This window comes from Chamaea fasciata, unplaced genomic scaffold (assembly GCF_029207755.1).
Source record: "Chamaea fasciata isolate MVZ Bird 193981 ecotype frontalis unplaced genomic scaffold, bChaFas1.0.hap1 SCAF_3, whole genome shotgun sequence".
NCBI lineage: Eukaryota > Metazoa > Chordata > Aves > Passeriformes > Sylviidae > Chamaea > Chamaea fasciata.
The window spans coordinates 21,156,582-21,176,607 of record NW_027094088.1 but is presented as its reverse complement, the minus strand read 5'-3'; the positions used below and the strand labels follow the sequence as shown (position 1 = coordinate 21,176,607).

Below are 20,026 nucleotides of genomic sequence, written 5' to 3'. Positions count from 1 at the left end.
CCGTCAGAGCACTTGGGCTTTATGTGCCCTTAACTCTAAGTGTCCTGGCAGCCCTAACTTGGACTGTAACGTCCTGTGTCTCTTTTTTCTCTTGCTGTGTCTGTGTCTCCTCTCTGCTTCACTCTGGCCAGAAATAAATGTTCAAATGCAGTTGTCTCCTTCCACCACACTCCCCCCCACCCCCAATTCTACCTGAATCCCTAGATGAAAGAAATATTTATTAAATGAAAGGTCTCTGTGGAAGACTTTGATCACACCCTTACCCAGACCTGTGCTCCACACAGACACCCACCTGCTGCGCTGGGGTCTGGATGGGTTGCAGAAGCCCTTGGATTGTGTGTCCTCCTTGCTTAGGCTCCTGCTGTTCACCTTCTTCTGGTTCTGTACTTAGCTCCTGGAAGGAGGGAATTTTTTTTGCCAAACTTTCTCTTGCCTGGGAGCATTTCTTCCAGGGACAGGACAGCTCCCTTTACAGCAGTCATTTTCTATATAGTGATTTAACTAAAAAGATTTTTTAAAGTGGTTTTTATCATTCATGAGCATTATCTGTGGGGAGAATGACAAATAAATTCTAACTGCCCTTGTCACTTCTTTGTTCAAGCAGATTGGTTTCAAACTTTTTTTGCTGCTTCCTGTGTTGAGACCCATAAAGATTACATTTCCTTCAGACAAACAGTTTTATGGACCTAGAACTTAGCTTAGCCTGATTGCATCTGAATGCCAGCTTTTGCCTTAGAAAGGGTGGCAGATATGACTCATTAGTAAGTCAGTTCTGCAGAACAGCTGTTTGCATAATTCTTCCAGTCTGTAATCTCAAGAAGCAAAGAAAAACCTTCTTCCCTGAACATGCATGTGTATATACATGCATATATATGTGTATGTACACACAGAGAATTTATATACATAGAGACCCATGGGCTTTTTAATGTGTATTTAGAAATAAAAAGGTTTTTCGTTGTGTTTCTGCATGTTTTTAGTTTAAGTAGCTGTGAAAGGGGGTGAAAAGAATCCTTCAGTTCTTCAGCATGTGGGGTACTGGTCTCCAGTGTAGAGCACATTCATATGTTATAGAGACTAAAAAGAAAAACAAGGAGTTACAGAATTATAATACAAATATTATTGCAATCTCTTTCAACATCAAGGCCCAAAGCCATGTGTTTTGAGGCTGGAGAGTTGTTTGCTAAGTGTTAAAAGCATCCTGGTGTGTCTTTGAACTGAGAACTAGGATTTCCATTGCTTGTAACCCAAAGCTGAAATAAAAACATAGGACTTGTGCAGTAGCTGGGCCATAGGAGGTGTATCTTTAAAGGGAGAGTGCCCTTGTCAAATGGCAGCAGAACTATAGCAGTGAAGGAGGAAATCCAGGCTGAGAAATGGTTTTCAGAAACTTTGAGGCACATCTGACTTTTTGACATCACTTGTCAAGTGACTGACAGGAGGCACAAGCTAACTCCTGACAAGCTGGGTAACGAAAGAAAGCACGCTCTGGGTTTTATCAGAAGCATAATTTGAGGTGCTTCTATTTAAATCTTTCAATAGAAGAGCTGAGAGTAACGAACTGTTGTGTTACATCATTTCACAGAAGTGAAGTGACTGGAAGATGGTACAAAAATATGTATTCAGAGCTTGGTGTGGAGCAAGGAGATGAGCATTGGAGTGACTGGTTTGACACATACTTATTTCTGCCTGATTTCCATGTGAGACAACAGTTGACTACCAGAGGCCAGCCTTCACACTTTATAAACTCTCCTTATTTTCCTGTGTCTCTGCAGACCCACTTAGTGGATGGTAGCTCTCTGGCCAGCAGGCTGGCTTTTGTCAGTCAATGCCATTGACTCCTTGCAGGGTCAGAGGACGAAATCCCCGACCTAGAATTGTCTTATGTTCTCAGAAAATGACTGTGCTGTTTGAAAGACTGTTTTGCTCTCTTGTTTTGACAGAAGAAAAATCACAGTATTCCATGGCTTAATCTGCAAAGCAAAATTCAGCATGGTCTCTACAGAGAGATGCCTGCATGAACACAGGAGTAACACAAAACTGCACAATGTATTTGCCAGAAAGTGTTTCTAAATTATACAGGAAATGAAAAACTGACATTGAATTAAAATGTGATTTGTGTTGTCACGCTCCTTTTCCCAGTGTTCTGATTCCAAGAAAAAAAAAGTATGTTGTGAAAGCAATTCTTATGTGCTTTTGAAGATCTGATCATGCCTGGCCTGTCCACTCGGGGCTCAGTCATCTCTGCCTCTTTTCTCTGATACTCTACTAAAACTTGTTCCCAAATGTGGCTGCAAAGCCAAGTAGTTGGGATGTGTGGGTGTAGTGCAAATGAGGACTTGATCTCAGACACACTTCACCCCTATCCTAATATACAGAACAGAGGCAGCCTAAGAATTCACCTAACTCAAAAAGTGAGAATTTTCTAAAATTTTTAAATGTGCTAAAATTTTATCTGAATTCTCTTCACTATCAAAAAAAGGTCTGATTTTTTTCACCATTAAAAAGATAGTTAAAGAAGAAAAACATATTACTGTAAGTGTGATCATATACTATTATTTTTAAAATCATTGTGCATAGAGGCCTTGATTGGGTGCCACGTGCTGGGTGACCTACCCTCTGCTCAATCCTCAGCGACCTTATATGAAAAAAGTGCTAGGCAAAGAGTCTGGAAGAAGGTAAGGCAAGTGAAATAATCTGTATGATTTAGGAATTTTAACTGTCCACATCCCTGTTATAATGCTGACCAATTCTGTAATGTTGAAATGAAACTGATTTTTAAACCAATTTATTTTGTATATGGAATAAAAAACTAGAAAATTGCCACTGAGGAGATCAGTTGACTTTAGTACTGGAAAATAATTTTTATAAGTCAAGAAGTTCCCATGTTAAGATCACACAGTGTTTAAAGGCTGCAACATATTGAGTTTTCATGATTCTGCTTTTACATTCAAAATGCACAGAGTTACCCTCACTACTGTGCCAGCTAGGATAAGACAAAGGTCTCAAGTGGCCGAAAGAATTTAGGGAGGGAGGGAGGGATGCAGGGAAGGAAGGAAGGAAGGAAGGAAGGAAGGAAGGAAGGAAGGAAGGAAGGAAGGAAGGAAGGAAGGAAGGAAGGAAGGAAGGAAGGAAGGAAGGAAGGAAGGAAGGAAGGAAGGAAGGAAGGAAGGAAGGAAGGAAGGAAGGAAGGAAGGAAGGAAGGAAGGAAGGAAGGAAGGAAGGAAGGAAGGAAGGAAGGAAGGAAGGAAGGAAGGAAGGAAGGAAGGAAGGAAGGAAGGAAGGAAGGAAGGCAAACTTAAAACAAATGAAGTTTGCTGTAGTAGTAAGGCATCAGTCAAAAAAGAGGCTGAAAGACCAAGAATCTAGGTGGCAGAGAACTGAATGTGACAGCTCTGGAAGTGAATAATAAGCCTGTTTCTTGGAGACTAAGTCTGAGATTCTGGCGCTTTGTGAAATTAGTGAAGCCTAGGTTTTTATTCTGGGTTAGAGAAGTGCTAATATCCAATCCTCCAGATAAGTTTGTGTGGTGGATATAAGTCAGGAAGATGCTACCCTGAAATTATTGCCCTGAAAGATATAAGTGTTAGCAGTTATGCAATATACTACTTTCTTCTTAAATTTTTCTTTGGAATAGTCTTAGATGAGGTCTTCTTATGATTGCTGACCAGACTAAGAAGAAAAGTCATCCTCTGATCTAAAGAACTGAAAATGCAGTCACCCCTCCTAAAAAATCTGCAGGCAACATTCGAAGACTATGAGACAGTAGTGTTGACTTCAGTAAACCAGTAACCTTACCCACCTGTCACCCTTGTTAGTGAGGAAGACTCTTACAGACGACTCTGAAGGAATAAAATGCAGCAGCTTTGCTGGTATCTAATCTGGCTTCTCCCAAATATGGTCACAACCCAGGCGAAAGCAAAACATTGTGTGTTTGGAAACAACAGCCCAATGATGATGAAGGTATCATCTGGCCCTTTATGACTGAAACTATGCCTAAAATAATCAATAAATTTACAAATGTGAATCAGTAAATGTACAAAGAAAGTAAATGAGGAATACTGGCAATAAAAAGAAAAACTTATTTTAAAAAATACTTACGTGTGATATACAACAGATTTTTTAAAATAGGTGAATATATTATTTAATAAGAAAGAGTCTTCAGTTTTGATAGAAAGAGGAAGCTGCGTGTTCTGTAAGATCATTAATTTCTTGAAGGAGACAAATCAGAAATTGCTATTGAAGTGTTCCTCATAACACAAGAACTTAAAAAATTACTTTAAAGCACATACAAACTCTCAAAAGGGAAAAACGTTTTAAACGATCCACAAGTAATTTGCAGATCTTACTGCCACAGAATGACTTGGCTCACAAGATACAAGTGGGCTCCAAAAGTCGTTAGATAAATTAATGGCAAAGCAATTCACCCAAGCCAATCGGAACACCACGATGCAGATGCAGCCTCCTACTCAGAAAGTCCCCAAAGTGTGCACAGTCAGAACTTAGGAGGCTGTACGAAAAGGAAGTGTCTCTGAAAGCAGCCCTGATTATTTTCCTGATTAGCAGTTGGATAAAATCAGAGACATAATAATAGCAGCTAATTGTCTTTTGTAGCCATCTGTAGTGCTTTGGGCAGTTTTGGGTTAAGGTGGGGTGTTTTTTTTGTGTTTTTTTGGGGTTTTTTGGGGGTTTTTTTTTTAGGAAAAATGTTGGTATGGTAGATGAAGCCAGGAAACGTGTAGCTGTAGTGGATTGTTGAGCGGTTTAGATTAGGACACCTTTTCATACAAAATACCTTGAGGTACATCTGACTTCAAAAACATGCAGTGATGATGAAAGCCCTGAAAGCATTTTACATCTGGATTTGTGTAAAGCTTGGTCTTGCTAGACTGTCTGAACAGGTGCATTGCTCTGGGTAGCGCCTTCACCCAGTATAAAGAACTGTAATGAAACAAGAATGGTTCAAAAAATTACACTGATCCAGTGCTCACTGGATGAGATATGATGTCCTCACTGGAGAGTGTGTTCCCATGTGCTGGTACCAGTGATGTGATGGCTGTTCTTAGTCCCCTGAAACGTAACAGCACTCAGGCTGTACTCAGTGGGCTCTGCGTAATGCAGCACACTGATTTACACTCCCTTGTCGATCAAAGGAATATCTGTGTTGTGTAAATTATAAAATCAATTCAATGGATAGTTTTCACATGCCTCTTAGTCTGATGTGTCCCTTCCTACACTGATGGAAACACCTGTCATATCAGTGCTGCTGTATTAGCTCCTGCCAAGTTGTACATCATGTACAAATGTAGAAGGTTTATCCTTCCAACAGAAAGGAAAATTAAATTCTCTTCCCCCTCACTTTCTCCATCATTTCTCCTTCCTCAGTAGGACTGAAAATTCTACTACTTTGATGTCTGCCTCTCTGTTATTTAAAAAAAAAAAAAAAAAAAAAAAAAAAAAGAAGTTAAAATGAAAGCAGTTAAAAGTGTGTGTAAAGATACCCCAGCTGGCTTTCTGTTGACAACCCTGGATGGTGGAAATGGTTTAGGTTTGGCAGCAAGATCCCTGTGTCTGCAGAGGTGCAGCAGTGGATTTCAGAATGGATTTCAGAACTTTGTGCATCTGAGCTTTGAAAATGGCAAACTTGAAATGTTTTATTTAAGCTGGATTTACTGTTGGATTTAAGTCCCATAATAAAAAATAGATGTCCTAGTTAATCCCGCATTTTTACTTCATAATTTCTGCCCAGATCAAGTGACTTCTGCAGGCACTATTTAGTAACAGAAATGTTTTAATTTCCAAATTATCAATGTATATTGGGACTGAAAAAATGATTACTACCGTACAACACTGTTCCTCTGCAACAGACTGCCCAAATGAAAAATGGTTCTGGTCTGTCCTATCACTGAATATATTTATGTACCTAATTATTGTTGTATATCTTTCCAAGCAGGAACTATTTGTTGAAGTGCTCATTTTCACTTTGTGGTATTGCTTCCTCTGTTTTTCTTTTGTTGGACACCAATTATTATAAGTGTTGTGATTAGAAATAAATCCTGTTTTAAAGTTTCAGAATTAAATGAAAACTTACAAACTTTAAAATATTTATCTCAAGTTTAAAAATACTTTTTCTTCAACTCACATATGTCTATATATCTGTAATTGTGTTATAACAAGAGAGGAATATGTTTTGTAATAAGAATTTGCAGTAGTTGACATTGCTGAAAGAGGAAAAGTTTCCTGTTGCTTGAGACTGTGAAAATGTCACTAGTGGCAAGCTTGTTGATTTTATTTGCTAGAACTGAACTTTTCAAGAGCAACATTTCTGAAGTATATAGTTGTATAGAGATAAACGTTTGATATTTGACTGAATTCTTATTTCCTATAGTGAAAGTTTTATGATTGTATATGTAATCACTTTAATTGTTGAAATGTGTGTTATATAAAATTGTTTTCTTTATTTGGAATTAATTTGTTAAAGAACAATGCACGGGCATTTTTTCTTGGTGTTTTAAAATTACTGTTTTTTAGAAGTCCATTAGCTTGCCTAACAAGACACAGGAACGTTGTGGGAAACTCTCATTATAAATTTTGTCTAATGCATGTTTTTCTGCGCCAAATAGTTGCGGAAGTAAAAATAATTGTGGTTGCCTTCTAATAAGGTACTAATATCACAGATATCATGGATTTTGCATTCTCCCCAATGGTCTGGACTTTACAGCTCTTCTGAATTGCCTGGAGTGGTTGGTTGCTGAAGAATAAATTGAGTAATAAAGCTCGAGCAAAACAACACAGATCCTTTCCAGGTTTAGTGCTTGGATCAAATAAGTGATTTAATCAATTTACTGTGTAATGTATATGAATACAATTGTTTCATGAATATTGACAAAATCTTTTTAAACTTGCAGCAGGTAGTGGCAGCAATAAATGCAGGAATCATACCTTTAGGAAACACATCTGCTCAGATCAGTCACTGGGACTTGGGAAGTTCCTTCTTCTTTGCTGGCACTGTTATTACCACCATAGGTAGGACACAGCTTATTACCTTTTTATAGTCAATGAGCTGAAACTCTTTTGATTTTCAGTGTGTGCATATATTTGTTAATGGTAAATCTTCCAAATCTTCTGTTTTAAGTAGAGAGTTATTTTCTAGCTGCAGGGGCTGAAATAATAGCTGTCTGTAAAGAACCCCTGGCTGAGTGATTTTTCTGTAGAAAAAAAAAAATGTTGCTGTACATTTCTCTCAGGTGACTGGAAGAGATTGTGAAAATATTTTCTGGGGAGAATTTGGTCAACTGTACAGTCACAAGTGTTAAATAGGGCATGATTTAAAGCACATGTGCATTTAACCATGACTGAGATGTATGGAATTTAAAGCCTGTCTTCTCCCATTCAATATTGTTATTTCATCTAATTTCTGAAAGAGTCACTGTGCCTCTGAGCAGGTGTAGAAAGAAACAGCGTTTGGTATTTCAGTTTCTTCCTTTTGACTACAATATTGTATACAGGGTATGGAGTTAAAAAATTTAATGTAGCTTGTAGCTCACAAAAGGGCATCCACAAAGGTAGATGGAAATTTGAAGATGAAATAATGAGAAAAAGAAATTGAGAGTAATATAGAATTGTATATAATTGAGAGTAATATAAGAATTGTAGCATCTTTGCAAAAATAACCACTACATAATATTTACATTGTGGTGGAAGAGGATGTTCATTTCATGCATTGTCTGGACCCTTTTTCTTTGTTTATGTAGAAGTGCGTAAGTACCATATTTTTTGTGTGTTTGAGTATAAACATGAGTATACATTTATATGTATAAGTATTATGTCTGTGTGATACTTTTCCATATCTAGAGTAATGATCTGACCTGAAACACAGCTTTAGTGAAAACAGAGAAATTCTTACCTTCTTGGTTTGTAGAAAATTTACTGATTTTATAGTAGTACCTCCTCGTGATGGTAAAACCCCTCAAGTATTGAAAAATATAAATAAAATTACAGATTATAACCCAAAAAAAGCAAGAACTTCGAAGTGATAGCTTTGTGAACCTATGGATAACATATGTTATCCTCTTTGGACTGCACTAGACTTTATCTTGTGAGCATCCATGGTGCTATAGAAAGTGCATAATAGCTGTTTCACTTCCTAATAAAGATAAAAGTTAACACATGAAAAGTGTTCAAGGAATTAAAAGTTCAAAAATTATTTTAAAGGGGTGGAACATTTTGTCTCATCATCTTTTTTTCCAAGTAAAAGTAAGGCTTTTCTTAATCAAAGTGTTTTCTGATTTAATTTACTGACCTGATTCCACCAAGCCATGTGTGAGTCTGGCTTAGAAGAGAGAAGGGATCTGCAAAGGCATCCAGGCCTCTGATCCACTGTTCCCAAGAGGCAAGATAACCCAATAGGAAATGCATTTGAAAATTAATATTTCAGGTCATTTCTGCAAACCAGAATTGTCAGAAGCAGGTCAAGCTAGGCAACAGTAAATATTTGTTTCAGGTTTTGCAATAGCAGCCTGAGAAAAAAATGGGTGAGAAAAGACTTCCATAAAATATTTTGGCTTTGGGGTGACTGGGTTTCTTTCATCATGGACCCTTTCTGGTGGGAAACTCCCACCCAGTTGGAATTGTGAGTTTTTCTCAGGATCCAAGGAAAGCAAGCTTATATGGAAGCTGTCGCATGGTTGGTGTTGTCTTGATGCTGTGAACCACCTCTCTCGTGGTTCACAGGTCTTGTGGTGTGACAGAAGGTGGTGGTGTGGTCAAAGGTGAATTACCTGGGAAAATGGTGGTGAGCAGAACAGCTGGGTGTACTTTCCCTTAATCTTTGTGTTACTACGTGCCAGCAAGTGATTTTGTGTTCACAACAGTACCTATTCTTATATGAGTAACTTTTTGAAAATGAAGGCATTCCTTCCGGTTAGAGGGCTTATGGTAATAATAACTCAATTTCTCAAGAGAGTCAAAATGTGGTTTATGAGCATCTCCAGAGAGCTGCCATAGGTTTCAGACAAACATTACAGATATTCTCTGTGGACAAAGACAGGACCTTATAAATTCTTAGAAAAACTCTGCATAAATAATTTTTGATAAACACGAATAAAATTTGTAAATATTGTGTTCTTTAGTCTGTATACCTTAAGAACTACTTACAGATGAGAAAAGGGATTGCTACTATTTAGAGACAATGATAGCTTTCCAGTGTTGCAGCAGATTTTGTAGCTTTCCAAACCACCTATTACTATAATTTTACCATATCACTTAGCCCACACTCTTCCTGGTGATATCTAAGAATTTAAGACATTCAGATGGAACAAGTAGTCTATGAATAGAATTTCTCAAACCTTCCTTTAATGAAAGCAAAGCCTTTCCTTATTGGCAGTAGCACTTGCATCCCACAAATATTTGGTTTCTGGGGAGAGAGGATAATAAATAAAGCCTTTAAAATCTGCCTAAGCAATAAATTATTGTTTTGGAGTTACTGTTCTCATTGTATCCCAGTAGTGTCGAACACTGTCATGAAAAATATTGACTGTCTGTTTTGGTGGCTGCTGGCAGCCACAGAACCATCTTCTGGATCTCCTGTAGGTTTCTGAAAGGCACTCTGATGGTGCCGTGATATCCATAGAGTTCCAAAGCCAGCTCACAAAACAGAGGCAACACTTCAGAAAATGTGTGGTTTAGTATTTATGTAACATTTTTTGAAGTCTGTTATAATCCTTCATGAGACTCAATAAATGTTATGGTGCATAATATAAAATTAGCAAAACCAGTTTGAATACAATATGATGTGATGCTGCTACTAGATCTTTCCTAAAAAGGGGATTTAGTTGAGAGTCATAATTAAACAGTTTCACAAGGCTTTCTTTAGAACAGATCCTCAGTTTTAGCTTTGCATTTACTACTGTGCTACAGCACAGAACTTGTTTCAGGAAGGGTTATAGCTTTGACTGGCTTAGGTAGGTGCTCTTGCTTGTGAATATGTTTCCAGAACAAATATCTCATCTCAACAAAGAGATGTGAAATTGCATGATTATTAGTCTGTGCATATGGAATGGTTTCAGACAGTCTTTTAGAGGGAAAAGGGTAGCGGAGGGAAATAGGACGATGAAATTATCTATGAAAAAATATTGTTACATTGTTCCCTGGGATAATGTGCTTGCTGCAAAGTACAAAAGAACCTCTTTTTGTCTACCTGAAAATGTCATTATCCAGTCAGTCCTGCTCACACGACCAAAAAAAAGAAAAAGGAGGGTTGAGGAGAAAATCAAGAAAAATGGGAACTTATTCATAAAGCTGGAGATAGTGCTGAGGAGGGGAAAATAACCTTTATGTCTCCTCTTTTTATTCTGAGAGCTCATTGCTGGCACTGGGCATGGTTTGTAACCTCTGGATCATTTCCTTCAATTGGTGGCTGAACTCAGAAACGGGCATACAGACACAACCTGTACACATCCCAGTTTCCCTCAGATTTATGTTTTAGGCTTGGTTGTACAATGTACAATGTACAAAGTTGTACATTGGCAGCAGGGTAGAAAAGCAGATGTGTCATTTTGAAGCTTGAGACCTGTGTCTAGAAAAATGGAAAAAACAAAGAAGACATGCTAAGGCTCAGTAAGTTGTTTTCCCAAATGTCTGGTGTCACAGCACATAAAAATGTAGTGTCCTCTGTAATACAAGAAACTGCATCGTGAGAACCTCTACTAGCCTGCTATGGATCTTCATCTAAAAGAGCTGCATTATTCCCACTCTTATTCCAGGCAGTCTGTAATGACTTTTTCAAGCACTGCAAGGTAGACATATGGAAGTGTGTTTGTTCAGCCTCCTGGAAGATGGAGTGTCTTGGATGGTAGCTGAGAGCATGGTGGCAGTGCCAGCAGCCTCGCTGGTAGCTGTGGCTTGCCAGAGCACATCCTTTCAAACAGAGCTCCCTTAATGCCTTAGCCTTCAAGGATGCATCACAGCCCCATTGATGTCCAAATCCAGCAGTTGCTAAAAATTGTTGGATCCAACAAATCCAAAAAGGAAGAACATATCTTTTCTTTTTGTCCTTTTCCACTTTTGTTGCCACCAGCCCTTGATTTTCGAACCCAACCTCTTGTGTTCACTTGAAACTGAACCTCTTGAGATGTTCATTCATGACTAAAGTCTTTAATTTAGGTTCATGCAGCTAGCTATGGGAAAATGGGGTTTGGGGGTCCAAAAGCAGAGCAACCATTATTAAAGTGTGCAAAGGAATGTGAATACAAAAAACTCCCAACCAACAAAAAAACAACAGAAATATAAAAAGAAAAGAAATTGCAAATACTTACACTTTAGGAACAGATGTGAATAGCAAGCAGCTAAGATACTGAAAAATAGATTTATGGTTTTGACTAGAAATTTCAACCTGATTTGTCATTTTCAAAGCTGCAATTAGTTATGTAGCTTCAAATGTAGTTTCACTGTAAGGAATCGTTCTTTCTGTCATTTTCCCGCTGGCTGGACACAAGGTTTGCTTGTGAAGGCAGGGTATTTTAGAAAGTCTTATTACATTGCTTGTTGATTTGAAACAATAATAAAATCCTGCTGCTAAAACTGTCCCTTCTGGCACCATTCCACTGCATTTTTGAAATACAAGGTAACAGAATAATGTGCTGACAACTAAAATATACAAAAGTCTTTTGACATTACAAAAAGACAAATATTGTTCATAATGAGATGTGTTACCTATTATGTCAGATAATCATAAAGCAAAAAATGTGCAAATGACATTGAAAAATTTGTTCTCCTAGCTCAGAAAAGTAAGAAACATCACATGCTTATCTTAGAACATAGTACGTTTTTCATTTGTTTGTGTCACCAAAGAAGGAACAAGGATTTTGAGGATGAGCATAAAAGTTTCATTTTAAAAGATTGCAGCTTATCAGAGTGTAAATACTTGGATTTCTGTTTATGTATTTGTAAGGGAAGAGGCAAGCAAAAGAAAGTGAAGTGCAAATGCTGAGGTGATTGAGGGGGGGTTGCTGATAAACTCCTGGAATTAAAAAAAAACCCATAAAATACATTTGCCTGAAAAATATTCTATGTGACTTTTCTCCATCATACCAGTAATTAAATCTGTATTTGTTTCCATGACTTAAATGAACTTAACTCTTGGTGGAAATTGCAGTATAGGGCCGGCTTCTTTCAGGTTTCTCCATTAGAAATAATCTTCATCAAGGCAAGATCGAGGATCTCAGCCTCTACTGACAGCCTGGCTGCAGGTGTCCAGATTTCACAGAGCTGCTTGCAGGAGTATGTGTGTGACAAGGCTGAGTAAAGCCAGCTGATAAGACCAGCTGCAGGGCAATACTGAAAAAAAGTGGTTAAAATTTATGGTCTGTGAAAATGTGGTAGTAAGAGACATGCTGCAGGGGTCACTGGGGAATGAAGTGGAAATGCTCCTTCCATCACTTGCTCTGCAGAGGACTCCATTGAAAACTCCTGCTGCTCTCCTGAGAGTCACATTGACTCTCAAAGTGTGTTAAACATGTATATCTCATCTGATAAGATGACAACAGAAAGAATTTTTAGTTTTAAAAAAAATCCCCCTGAGATCTCTTCAGAACTCAGTCTTTCCTCCAGGTTAGTGTTGTGCTTACCTTCCCGTACCTGTGATCCTGTCCTTAATAGTTGTTGGAAATAAATTAGGTTTTTAGTCTCTATTTGCTCCATTCTAATTTATTTCCTTTGCTTCTTTTGTTGCACTTTTGAAGAAGTGTCTGAACTTGACCCAGTTATTGGCTGTTGATAAATAGTGTTTCAGTTGTGGTCTGGAGAGGTCTGTTAGGATTTGACAACACAATTCTCCAAATATTTCATCTGAACTGAGCATACTCTCTCCCAGGGCAGTAGTGACTAAACAAGATTTGCTCTGTAATTATTTCTCCCAGGAAGAGTGAGTTGAAAGTGTATTACCACTATGCCCTCAATTTTCTTCTGCATTTGCTCAGGCAGTGGAAAGAGGGCTTATCTGACTTGAATGCTGAAGAAATAATACTTGGACTGTACAAGATACAGGAGCAATAATTAGGATAAGACTGCTGAGAGCTAGGGGACCTGGGACAGTGGTGGAGAAAGGACGATGGTGAAGAGCTGAAAGGAAATTATATTAGATGAAGAGCTCAGTTAGAGACATTGAGGGCTTGTATATCAGAAAAATTGAATTAAATTGAATGAAAAAAAAAATCACAGAAAACAAATTGAGCTTCACTGACCAAAATGATTGAGACTAAGAAAATACTCAGCAATGCCGGGGGTAGCTCTGTAATTGAAAAAGTGCAAGCTTGTGGGATGATGCACAGCTTTAATTATACAGAGAAGTGATTTTTTTTCCCCCTACCAGCTCTGGTTTGATACACAAGAATCTGATGTGCAGGCATATGGTAAATTGCAAGCACTTGCATAGTCTGTGGGCCTATGCAGGGTCTGATATTTCTGGTGATATTGGTACTTTAAGTTACCAGCTATTAGAACAGGGCGATGTAGCCTCTTAGTTGTGTGAATGTACAAGGGAGTTTTTTTATCTGGTAAGTTCTGAATTCTGGACAAGAAACTTGGCAATGGATGGTATGAAGGGATGCTGTCTCTTTAGGGAAGGTGGTGGCATCAGTGACATTTCATATCTTTTTTGCCTTGATCTTTTTTTTTTACACATTTTTATTCTTTTAGAATTTAGATTCAGAGCTCTGCCAACTATTTACTTTGCTTGTAACACCGAGTTTCTGACTACATTTATGTTCTGGAATATTTTTTCTGACCACCTGGAATGTTCTTCTACACTGAAATGACTTCATTAAAATTTGTTCTTCATAAAAAAGCCTTTAAAATGTCTTTGATAAATTTCCTGCTAGGCAGCACTGACAGTTTTGTTTTGGTGTGGTGCCTATTTATTGCTGGATCTTGCAAAGCAAGAAGGAAGAAGTACCATTTTTGCAGTTTGATGTACTTGCACTTTTTCAGCTTTTATCTCCTTTTTTTTTCTCAAAACCTGAAAATAGTTGTGTTAAAACAAATTGCCAGGTTTGCAGCTTTCCATCACTCCATTACCTTTGGTAATTTCCTAAACAACAGATTATGCTTAAAGCAGTTCTGCTTGGAACTTCAAGTCATGCTGTGGAGAGAAAATGTCAATTTGTCAGTTGTGACAGTCCTCAATTTACACTGCAAATGAGCAGTGAAGTTTTCACAGCTTACTTTGTTAATGCCAGTGTGCTAATGAAATGGAATTTTGTTTTCTTTATTCAGATTTCTCATCATTGGCTGTTTACAAGTGAGTTTCTGAGCCTCCTGATCATGTCCATTTCCATTCCCAGGTTACAAAAGCTTGTAGTTTCCAATAAAGGAAAGGATGTAAGCAAGATTTTCCAAGCAGGGTTACACTGTGTACAGAATTCTAGGATGAATGGAATTATTTCCTGCTCCCTTTTTGTTTATTTTTGTAATTGTATAAGGAGTGGTGTAACCAGCCATGAGAACCTCAAATCCTATAAGCAAACAGAAGCACAGGATTTTGGAAAATACTGAAAGAAGTGAATGTTTTGCACTTTGCTTCTACATTGGGGTCACTGGGTGGGTGAGGTTTAGAGGCCAAAATAAAAGCACCTGTTCACACTGTGTGTCCCCTCAGGATGCTCTGTTGGTAAGTTTTGACCCTGTTAAGCTGTTTAGCTTTAGGTGTTGCTTTGTTCACAGCTGTTTCCAGTTTGTTTAGTTGAGCTGCTAAGCAGAAGCAGCTTTTAAAGAGGGAAGAGCAGCTGTAATCCATCACATATTTGTTTGTTTGTTTTTGTGGTGTTTTTTGGGTGGGGACTCATGGTATGAGACTAGCATAGGGGTATGGAGCTCCTTTTGTAAGCAAAGCTTGCTATCAGCTGGAGTTTCTGCCTACTGATCACCATAGAAAGTAGGCACTTTTAGGTGCTTCTAGCATGAGTTCTGGATGTTAAGCAGTTTTTGCAGATCTGGCTTACTAGCATGTGATTTTTATAGCAGGTAAGCATCTGCCTGATATAAATCAGGCAGATAGTCTGTTCACCTATCGTGTTTATCTGAGTGTAGGATGAGGTGTTTATCTTCATGGGAATTAAGGTCTGAAGAAGGTTGCTTGTGTTGTATCAAGGCTTTGGTTGATATAGACATCATCTGTACAGTTCCCAAGTGCCAGGAACGTCCCTTGGCATTCTGGTTGGTCAGAGCAGGGCAAGCACTAGTGCTTGTGGGGCATAGCCGGGTCTCGATATTCCAGTGGTGTGCTGAATGGGAGCTAAGATCTGCTTAAGAAAGGGGTCAGCTGGCCTGGGTAGACCCTTTACCCCATATTCACCCAAATTTTTTATGCAAACTTGCCTAGGTAGACTCTTTACCCCATATTCACCCAAATGTTTTCATGCAAACGTGGCTGTATTGTTCCCAACTCCTGGTCAGGGTTACCAGTTGATTCTATTTCAGTGATATCAGAAACATAGCCTTTTATTTTTCCCCCAAAGCATATAGAAAGGATGTAGTACTGGTAGCCTAAAAAGACCTTAAAGTTTTCTTGAAGTGAGCTGCCACTAGTATAAAATCTGCTGCCTTATGCCAACAGCATTATGGAGTAAAATATCATTCAAGTTTCACTACAGCAAATGGGAATATCCATTAGCATTTTATGAAAGTGTTTCTTTTTTATACAAGGAGAGCTCTCTATATTTTATAGATTTCTCATTAATGCCAGCAGCTTGGTTCCATTAAAAAACCCTGAAAACCAGAAGGGAAGCTGGATAGAAGTACAGGCAAAGGGGAAATTAACAAAATCCATTAACATTTTTCAGTGATTTTTGTCTGTTTTGAATCCTCTTGTGCTTTGGAGAATCTCACCCTCTGGTGTCATCCTTTTGCAAGAGCTGTATGAATTGGTATGACTGCAAGTTGCAGTTTGTACCTCAGTGTGTGTTAAAAATCCTTGTTTTTCAAGAGTACAATTTTATTTCTACAGCAACAAGCATTGCATATGCAGATATATGTACAAGATCACAAGGAAAAAATTTGATAAATACTAATTTGAACTGCTAGTGCAAATATAACTGTTCAGTACAACATTACAGTCTGATGACTTCAATTTTTCACTTGGTAGAAATGGACAATTACAGCACACACACGTGAATTGCAAATTAAGAGTAAGATAGGTAGTATGGAAGACTAGGGGGGTGCAAAATTTAGGTGATGGGGTAGAAAAGTCCTGTATGTGCATTACCTGCCTTTTGGTCATGCTGAGTTTCACCAATGAGTAAATACTTTTCCAGGTGTGAAAAAATGCAAAAGGGAGGATAATTGTCTACTACATACCAGCTAAAAGCAAATAAATTGTGTGGTAGTACAGCCATTAGCCTGCAAAATATATGATGAGTTGCTCTCTTGCTCAAGGTGTCTTATATTCAGTAATAGTAGTTAAAATTTTAGTCTGGGTTTGCACAGCAGGACCGGGGAGAACATCTTTTTCCTTCTTGCTAATTTACTTCGTGAAAATCATCCTCTTCTAGGTGAGACAGTTTCTGATTTTTTTTTTTTTAAATTTGTTTGGTTGGGCTTTTTAAAAAAGCAATTAGAAATGCTCTTTGATTTTTGTAAGAAATTAGTATCTTAAGTATTTCGATTTTTGGTTCTGTGGGGACAAAACTGCAGATTGTTTCTCCTTCATGGCTTCACTGGAGGTGTGATTTCCTCCCTTTTCTGCACTTGAGTGGGATTCTGATGAGTTTTACTGGACCAGTAACCAGGGTATGGAGAAAGCTAAGTGTAATTGAAGATAAGACACTACTTCATTTGGACATCTTTGTTGTGGTTGCTTCATAGCAACAACACAGACTGTGTAAATTCAAGTCTCCCCGGACTGAAATTTGATGGTGTTTTCAGTTGTACCTTACCTGCAGGGATCCTTACTCAAAACCAGTTGACCATCTGAAATAAGCAATTCAATATGCTCAGATGCTGTGGGTATGGGAGTATTACTCTAACATTTAGAGGGTTAGTAAAGAAAGTATTTAGTAGTGCAAGCAGAAAAACGAACTGCAATCTTGAAAATTTAAATACTTTACAGAATCCATCTATGCTGAGGTGGCTTTTAATGCTTTGAATGTAAACAATATTTGCATTCCACGGAACTTGATATTCTTTATAAATCGTGTGTTTTAAGTTCTAGTATCCAGTTTTAAACCTATATCTGCTTAAAGACGATATGATTTGAAAATACTAGTTGTATTTTGCTAGAATGTCATGAGGATTTCCGAAGTTGTAACCAAAAGGAAGAATTAAATGTGTTGGTTTAGTTCTTCCTTGTTTCTCATAGACAAGCTCCAACTGTGACTTCTGAATAGTTGCTTCCTTGCTGTCATCGTGTGTTGCTGTATAGATTTTTCATCTCACCTCCTTTCTCCAGGCGTATAATCCAAATTAAATACCTCTTCAGAATGCATTGACAACACTTGCTACTTGTGGGCCTAACAAATAAACTCATCTCTGTCACTGGCATTAGTTATGCATCTTATTTTAGTTCAGGAAGGATTTTTCTTTTTTGTAAGACAGATACTTGAAGGATCAGGGTGCTTTTAGTATTTGCTAGCATTTTGTCAACCTGTTAAAACTTCTGTCTGAAGAGGCTGCATAGGAAGAAAATTCTCTCCTCTTTTCTACAATTACTTTTCCAAATTCAGAATATTTTAGTTGTCTTTAACTTTTCAACAACCATGATTAGCCATAGTGAGGATTATTCATTCACCTGTGAATTTCGCAGACTTTGATTCTGAAATCATATTATCGGGTCATGTATTAGTTATGACTTGCTCAGTTTAGCTGAATGAAGAGTGTGGCACCAAGCTGATACCAGGGAAAATATGAATGGATGGATGACTTTGGCTTCCAGGTGCTTGAAGCTTTTTTGCATGGTGCTCGTCATCCATTGTGCTGGTCTCTGTGCTGTTGGGCTCTTTTCTGTCTTGTTTATTTTGATAACAAACTCTTGGAAGCAATTATTTTGGGTCATTAAGGTAACAACAGAGCCAAGCATCCCAAGTGTCTGTATGGCTCAGTTTAACTGATGACCTAGTGGATATCTTGTATTATACAGTTAAAACTGCTAATGTTTTATCTCCTAGCTCTGAAAAAAATATTTTGGCATAAAAGTTCTCTCAGATTAAGGATCTGTACTACTTCTAATTTGCATAATCTATTTTTGTGTGATATTTGAATACTATTCTAAAAATTCCACAACAAACTAACTTAAAAAGACAGGGACTTTTTTCCCACTGTAGTGGCAAATCTTTTATTCTTACTCTATAATCTTTTAGCTGAATAACATAAAGTTATTTCAGGGGTTATTAGAGCTTCTAATTTCAATTTTTAAGCAGGTAACATCCTCTATAGGCAATAACTCTGTTAATTTTAATTGCTTAGAAAGGTCTTTGATTACACATTTTTGGCACCCACTCCAAAGTTCTGGTGGCAGTCTGAATATAGTCTTAGATTTGGACATAAATATAGAATCATATAATTATAGAACAGTTGAGGTTGGAAAAGATGTAGTTCAACTGTTAACCAACTAAACTGTGTCCTCAAGTGCCACATTATATGTTTTTTAAACACTTCCAGGTACAGTAATTCCCCTCAGTAGCTTGTTCCAGTTCTTGACTGGAATATGCCGAAATCATCAAATGCTTTTAAAAATCTGCCAGCATCATTGCTGGGTTAAACTTTCATTTCTTCAGATTGGCCTGCAGGTACCAATTCATGCTTTTATTGATTGATAAATCAGATTGATAAATTCCCTCTGGCCAGAAAAACGCAGATTACTTGTGAAAAGCCCGGCATTAGAACTTGTTGAACGACCATGGTTGCTGCTTGGAGAAATGGGTGCGTGAAAATACATTTCCTGGAATTTGGCATGTGTTAGGGCACTAAGAGTCATGGCAGTGAGCCTTGAAAGGCCAAGAAACTTTTTCTCTCTGGCCGGCTCTGGTTTTTCCCTGTTGGAAGGAAGGATAGTTGGTATGAAAGGACATGTATTGGGGCTGTAAACTTTGCTCCATGCTTTGAACAGTACAGTTGGAAAGTGTATTTCAACAGTCTGAGAAACAACTTCTCTGACCATATATCTGTCTACTGTCTAGTTAAGAACTGGCCAGAGAAAATGTCCTTACCAGAACAAGAATCCATTATCTGATTCACTGCTCCATTATAGACCATCTAGACTGAGAAATTTTTAATTTTTGTGTCTCATTATGGGATTTATCGAGCTTCATCTGAGCCCTGAAGCGATGTTTTCTTAGGCTACATAAAAATGTGATTTAGGTTTGCTTTTGCCTAAAATGCCTTATTTTGTTTGTAGATCATCTGTGTGAAGAGACTTCTATAAATTTGTAATGATTTATGATTAAATTGTAGAAGTATATATTTCAACTTAGTAAATAGCTTTCAAGTCTGTACTTGTAAGAATTTCATCCTCTTGTCTGAACTTTTGACTGCTAATTAGTCATTGTTGTTAAATTGTTCAGAATTTTCACATCTACAGACAAATGCGAAACATAGATGTGATTGTTCAACTAAACCCATAGACTCTTTGTCTGTAATAGGTCAGTGAAAGCCTGGAGAGGTTGTTATTTGGTACTCTTTGCTCTGTGATTTTATCTTTCAGCTTCCAAGCTGTGCTTTAGCTATGACTGGGGTAAAAGGAGCAGTAGCCAGTGTGGTTCTGCAGCAATAATTAGAGAAGGAATGAGTCAGTATTATCAGAAATGCACACACATTATAACTGAGCAATTGCTGCAAGTAGAATATTAAGTTCAAGATAATGTCAGATGGAAGGGAAGATACTGAAATGCTACAATTAAAAATTTCATTGCTAGGTGTCTTGTTGTTTACATGGATTCACAGGTAACTCTGAATCTGCAGAGTAGTTTTGGTAGGTCTCACAAAAATAGGAAAAGAATCCTGGCATGCCTGCTGATTTTTAGGTTAGTGCACAGGGTAGAAT

At 37.7% G+C, this 20,026-nt stretch overlaps 1 protein-coding gene across 3 annotated transcripts in view; it reads left to right on the top strand.

Annotated features, from left to right (window-relative positions):
• KCNK2 (potassium two pore domain channel subfamily K member 2) overlaps window positions 1-20,026 on the top strand; it is a 105,531-nt gene that overhangs the window by 37,190 nt on the left and 48,315 nt on the right. For all 3 annotated transcript variants that reach the window (XR_010719945.1, XM_066178274.1, XM_066178275.1), the window contains exon 3: window positions 6,906-7,023. Coding sequence is in view for 2 of the 3 variants with exons in the window: in XM_066178274.1 (XP_066034371.1) it covers window positions 6,906-7,023 (118 nt within the window). In the remaining variant the exon portion in view is untranslated. The remainder of the gene's footprint in view (window positions 1-6,905; window positions 7,024-20,026) is intronic.